Raw genomic sequence first — 6435 nt, 5'->3', positions numbered from 1 at the left:
ATAGAATCAGCTCAAAGACAAGAGGTCTGTGTTTATATGGCATTTTGCATGGGTTTTTTGGGGGTTTTTTTTGTTTGTTTTCTGTCTCAATTTCCTTCAAGTCAAGTCTGCTACTGGTTATTTCTCGTCTTCTGCTAGCTTCAGGCTTGGTTAGCTCTTGTTCCTCTAGTTTCTCTAGATGTGATGTTAGGTTGTTAATTTGGGATCTTTTTGAATTTTTGATGTAGGCATTTAGCACTATAAACTTCCCTCTTAGCAGTGCTTTAGCTGTGTCCCAGAGATCTGGTATACTGTATCTTTGTTCTGATTAGTTTCAGAGAACGTTTTGATTTCTGCCTTAATTTCACTGTTTTCCAAAAAGTCATTCAGGAGCAAGTTCTTTAATTTTCATATAATTGTATGGTTTTGAGTTATTTTCTTAGTATTGATTTCTATTTTTATTGCATTGTGGTCTAAGAGTGTGGTTGGTATGATTTTGGTTTTTTTGAATTTGCTGAGGATTGTTTTATATCCATTTGTGTGGCTGGTTTTAGAGTATGTGCCATGTGCAGATGAGAAGAATGTATATTCTGTCATTTTGTGGTGGAGAGTTCTGTAGATGTCTATTAGGTACATTCTGTCAAGTTCAGGTCCTGAATATCTTTGTTAGTTTTTGGCCTTGATTATCTGTCTAATACTGCCAGTGGGGTGTTAAAGTCTCCCACTGTTATTGTGTGGAAATCTAAGTCTCTTCATAGGTCTTACCTTGTGAATCTGGGTGCTCCTGTGTTGGCTGCATATATATTTTGGATAGTTAGGTCTTCCTGTTGAATTGAACCCTTTATCATTATGTATTGCCCATCTGTATTAGTTCATTCTCACACTGCTATAAAGAAATACCTGAGTTTGGGCACAGTGGCTTATGCCTGTAATCCCGACACTTTGGGAGGCCGAGGCAGGAGGACTGCTTGAGCCTAGAAGTTCAAGACTAGACTGGGCAACTCAGTGAAACCCCATCTCTACAAATAATTTTTTAAAAAATCAGCCAGGTGTGGCGGTGTGTATCTGCAGTCCCAGCTACCTAGGAGGCTGAGATGGTAAGATTGCTTGTGCCCATGAGGCTGAGGCTGCAGTGAAGAATGATTGTGCCACTGCATTTCAGCTTGTTCAACAGAGTGAGACCCTATCCAAAAAAAGAAAAAAAAAAGAAAGAAAGAAATACCTGAGACTAGGTAATATAAAAAGCAAAGAGGTTTAATTGGCTCACGGTTCTTCAGGCTGTACGGAAAGCATGACTGGGAGGCCTCAGGAAACTCACAGAAGTCTCCTGGCAAAAGGTGAAGGGGAAGCAGGCACATCTTACATAATTGGAGTAGGAGGAAAGGTGGGGGGGGGGGGGGGTTGCTAAACAACCAGATCTTGTAAGAACTCACTCAGTATCAGAAGAACAGCACCCAGGGGGATGGTGTTAAACAATTAGAAACTGCCCCCCATATCCAATCACCTCCCATCAGGCCCCACCTCCAACACTGAGGATTACAATTGAATATGAGATTTGGGTGGGGGCACAGATCCAAACCATATCACTATCTTTGTCTTTTGTGGTTTTTGTTGGTTTAAAGTCTGTTTTGTCTAAAATTAGAATAGCAACCCCTGCTTTTTTCTGTTTTCCATTTGCTTGCCAGACTTTTCTCCATCCCTTTACTTTCAGCCTTTGGATATCATTGAATGTGAGATAGGTCTCCTGAGGTTTCAGGTTTTATGCCACTGTGTTAATCAGAAAAGCCATAATTTAGTTGTTTTGTATGTTAGTTAAGTATGTGAGTTAACAATGAGCCAAAGAATCTCAAAAATAATTTTCTCTCTAAAAATTGTGCCAAGCCTCCCTAGATACTAATAGAGTGGTGATGATGAGACATCTTGAAATCAAAGGACAAGAGGATAAAAGGAATACTGTATAGGCGTCTCTGAGCTCTGCCTGTCTTTGTGATATTCCTGTGCTCTGCCCTAGGGAAAAGAGAGGGGAAATCAGTTATGGTAAATTAGTAGAAAGAAAAAAAGGCAACTAAGGGTAGAAATTTGTGTGTTTATGTGTGTGAGAGAGAGAAAGAGAGACAGAGAGACAGGAAGGGGCCGCGTGTGGTGGCTCATGCCTGTAATCCCAACACTTTAGGAGGCCGGAGTGGGCGGATCACCTGAATTCAGGAGTTCAAGACCAGCCTGGCCAACATGGTGAAACCCCATCTCTACAAAAAAAATACAGAAAGTAGCCAGGTGTGGTGGTGCATTCCTGTAATCCCAACTACTTGGGAGGATGAGACAGGAGAATCACTTAAATTCAGGAGGCAGAGGTTTCAGTGAGCGGAGATCGAGCCACTGCACTCCAGCCTGGGTGACAGAGCAAGACTCCACCTCAAAAAGAAAGAAAAAGAAGAGACAGGAAAGCCTGTCATGACTGGGTGAAGACTGAATTAGGCTCTCATCAAAAATCTCCAGGCATGCCAATTCTAACTAGAATACAATTCAAACTCCACAAAATCTGCCTTCCTATCTTACTGACTACATCTCCTCCCACTCCGTCTTTTGCACTCTTCTTTAACTACATATTGTCTTAACCACTCTCTTCTCACACTGCACCTTCTGTTTCTCAAACAACCCAAATTCACTCATGCCTCATGTAGTCGTATCTCATTTTTTGACTCTGCCCCCTATAAAACATAAGCTCTGTAAGAGCAAGGGCTTTGCTGTGTCCAACACGGCACGCTCCCAACCCCACCCACAAGAACATCTCTTGTTACATGGTGGACACTCAGTGAATGTTGGTTGACCATTAGGGAAGTCCCACCTCATGGATGACCACATGGAACATCACCCAAAGTCCACTGAAAAAAACACTTTCTGCTCCCTTGTTGCCCCCATCTTTCAGCATAGTGACTCTGACCCACAGCCATAACAACTCCAGGCCTGCTTCCACAACCTGTGGAAGGTGAGAATAACCCTGCCACTTCTGGAGGAATCTCCAGCTTCCTTGCCATCTCCTCTTCTGGGGGCCTTGTTCTCAACAGGTCCTAAAGATCTTTCCATTCCCAACCAAATAAAAAGTAAATCAATGTTTAAACCATCTTTCAAAGCCCATCACTAAATACATTGCTAAGTATACAATGATGCTATCTGTATACTTTGTCTTAGGCTAAGCATATAAGAAGGGGAAAGAGAGAATGGGGGAGAAGATAACTTTTCACTCAGCTTTTCAATGTTTTTAAGAAAATCTCCTAAGGGCTAGGTGCTTTCCTTTCCCTCTATCTCAATGGTCCAGGAAGAGGAAGGCCCCTGGTCAGATACAAAAGTTTGTGGCAGTAAAAGGGTTAAACTGGACAATCCTCCTAGATGACCAAAAGCTCTCCAAGAAAAAGAAACATGGGCACAAGGAAGAAAACCAGGTCTTACTGATCCTGTTATCTTTTACTTTCATAACCTCACTGCCAGAATCTCAGCACTTCTTAGCCTGATTATACGACAGTCAAGTTCCTGACCAAGTCTGAGACACTGCAGCTGATTCAGTGCTGAGGTGTCACCATCAGGGGAAAGAACTCCAGCTACCCCACAATGGTGAGGGAATTGTGTTTCTGACACCGATATGGAATTGTAAATACAATTTCCTACCAAAACACTATAATATCCAATGTATACATTCTATTCCATGCATCAAGGTCACTCCAAATCAAAATCCATTTTAACCCCTAAGGGTTAAATTGGAAACTGTGATGTGTGATGTGTGCTATTATCCATCACAGTTGGGACAGACAGGAGAGAATGTTTCATTTCAACTGTGAGGGTGGGGATGTAACCCTGGGAAAACCTCTTCCAGGTAACATATAGCTTGAGTAGGAGCTTCAGTGAAAATGTATTCAGAAAGGAAAGAACTTTTGGAATATGCCCATTGAAGACAGCATAAACTCCTAGATTTCGCCAGACCCTGCTCACCTAAGTGACACATCAGAGATGTGCAGAAGATAGAAGGTGGCTGGCTGATGAAAGTCTAAAGCTGTCACAAGGAAGGCAAAGTATGCAGACCACCTATTCAAAAAGCCCAGCCTGGGGATAACTAGAAAGGCATATTCAGACCAAGGTATATATAAATGGAGGATATGCCAGGCAAAGGAGAAAGATATGCACAGGAAATGGAAGAATTTGTGCAGAATGTATACTGCAGAGGATTCCTGGGATGGTGTAGGCAGAGGTAGAGTCAAACCTTTATGTGAGCCACTGCAACTCAACCTAAGGCAATCTTGGTTTTTTAAGCTATAAAATGGGGCTAAAAATTCCTATCTTGCAGGAGTTTTGTCAGGAAGATTAAATAAAATAGCATATGGAAACACACCAAAAATCAGAGTGGGTGCCAAATAGGAGTTCCACGCTTCCTTCACCTTCTCAATAAGCATCACCTAAAATGCATGCTAAACAGATCTCTGGTCACCACTCCTGGATGGAAGCACAATTTCCATGGAAGCCATCTGGCAGTCTGCATGGTTAGCAGATGATGCTTATCAGGGAAATGCGGGAAACATGGCATTACTCACGTCTTCTTCCATAAGGTTCCACATGATGTGGAACACAGAAATGTCTCCAACAGAAGAAAACTGCTGTGAAATCCAGTCGTCTGCCACTGAATGAGAACACCTACGATTTACAATTTCACAGGAGACAGACTAATGTTTTTAAATGGTATGTCTCTTAATGGTATTATTCTGTCAATACTGTCTATTCTTCAGCCTCTAAGGTTTTTTTATTATTATTATTGATACAGGGCATAAGAACAAACTATCTCCAACAAATCTACTGAAATGTAGTCAAAATTGCAGTCCCATTTTACTGCACCATGTAAACAACATATGGTGCAAGCTGGGACTGAGACACTGAGGAACTATAGTAAAAATACAATTCAAGGAAAGCGACATCACAAGGAATGAAGATCTCCCCTCCCAGTCTACATGACCACGAGAACAGCTTAGGAAACCAGACCAATGCAACACTTTCTAGAAAAATTATCTTCTTATAAGCAAAGTTGCCATTATCCAAAGACCCTCTGTGGAATTTGGCCTTACTCAGAGACAATAAACTAAATAACAGTCTAAGGGCATCGTTTTTCGCAGATCTTGGTATGAAAAGCGTTCTTAGTGAAACAAAAAGGAAGCAACATAAACCAACTTGCAAATGTCAAATCGGCATGCTTTCAAACGGAAAATAACCTGGCAGCCTGAGCAGATCTTCCCAAATATTTAACATCTCCCTGTAAATAAAAAGACAGTTTTATGGTCTGCAGCTAGGTGAGGAAGATTGAGGACCGGAAAGTCAAACATTCGGGCTAGCCTAAAAGAGGTGGCCGCTGGAGACCCGAAGAGTTACGAGGTTCAAAGGTCAGCGTGGACACGAGACCACAGACCACGAGGAGCTTTCAGCAGATCTACAGTTTCCTCAACTATCCACCTACTCACAGCACCCAGCTGGTCCTCGTAAGGCAAATGGGACTTACGACTTTAGACTCGGTGTGATTTCTGATACACTAGCAGTCACCATGTTATTTTCATCCCTACCCCCACACACTGTTTTTAAACATTACCTTTCAACAGCAACTTCTTCTCTCCTCCCCACTGCCCCCGCCAACCCTCGCTACTGAAAAATCCTAAAAGAAGGTGCTTTGGGTTTGTTTTTGGTTTCTGGGCGTCGCTTTTTATAGGTTTTCTTTTAAGCCAAAATAACAGCACACAAGAAAGAGGCTTGAGATTGCCGGGATCTCCGGGGCCGGCGGCCTCAAAATGACAAGTTGCTTCTCCCTTATCTTGAAAATTAACAGCAGCCCAAACACTGCAATTTACTCACCGTCCTCCTTTCTCCTAAACTGCCTCGGAGCTTGTTTTGTTAGGTCTAGTTCCATTGTGGAGGGAAAAAGGGTTTCTCGAACAACTTTATACGGTAAGAGACCAGAACCTTCCAGACCCCTCAACCCTCCTCGCGTACAGACCCTTTTACAAGAAAACAATAGTGAACGAGGAGCTGGACACTCCTCTTGGCTTCCCAATTGCACAACCTCGCCGGCGATTCGACAAAAGAGGGTCCCAGAGCAGATTATCTCGGCCCCCACGGCTCCCGGGCTTACCCGCGAGGCTGCGCGTCCCTCCCGCCCTTCACTGGGGCTCCAGGATCCCCAGGTGCCCTCTCGGCGGTGGCTGCGGCGCACGCCGGCTGGCTCGCGGGTCCCAGCGCCCATGGTCCCTTTACGCCTCCGCACGCCACCTCCTTGGTGCTGGCAGGATATGTGGAGGGGCAAACAGCGCTCCGTGTCCCCACCCCCAACCCTGAGCCTCAGAGGCTGCAAAGCCGGAGGGTCGGGGCAGCACAGACCCCAGACCGCCCGGACCCCGGCCCAGGACCGGTCTTCCCGCACCCCCAATCTCC

At 44.0% G+C, this 6435-nt stretch overlaps 1 protein-coding gene across 9 annotated transcripts in view; it reads right to left on the bottom strand.

Moving 5' to 3' along the window:
- ST3GAL6 (ST3 beta-galactoside alpha-2,3-sialyltransferase 6) overlaps positions 1 to 6435 on the bottom strand; it is a 60791-nt gene that overhangs the window by 53593 nt on the left and 763 nt on the right. For 3 of the 9 annotated variants that reach the window (XM_019024003.4, XM_063703500.1, XM_063703501.1), the window contains exon 1: positions 5860 to 6430. The exons of 5 other annotated variants lie outside the window; for them this stretch is intronic. In XM_019024003.4, coding sequence (XP_018879548.3) covers positions 5860 to 6247 — 388 coding nt within the window. In that variant the 5' untranslated portion in view covers positions 6248 to 6430. Of the gene's footprint in view, positions 1 to 5859; positions 6431 to 6435 lie in introns of those variants that run through there. One more of the 9 variants, XM_055381752.2, reaches the window with a different exon arrangement.

This window comes from Gorilla gorilla, chromosome 2 (genome assembly GCF_029281585.2).
Source record: "Gorilla gorilla gorilla isolate KB3781 chromosome 2, NHGRI_mGorGor1-v2.1_pri, whole genome shotgun sequence".
NCBI classification, from domain to species: Eukaryota; Metazoa; Chordata; class Mammalia; order Primates; family Hominidae; genus Gorilla; species Gorilla gorilla.
Note: the sequence above shows the minus strand (reverse complement) of the source record. Positions and strands in the feature narration are given on the sequence as shown.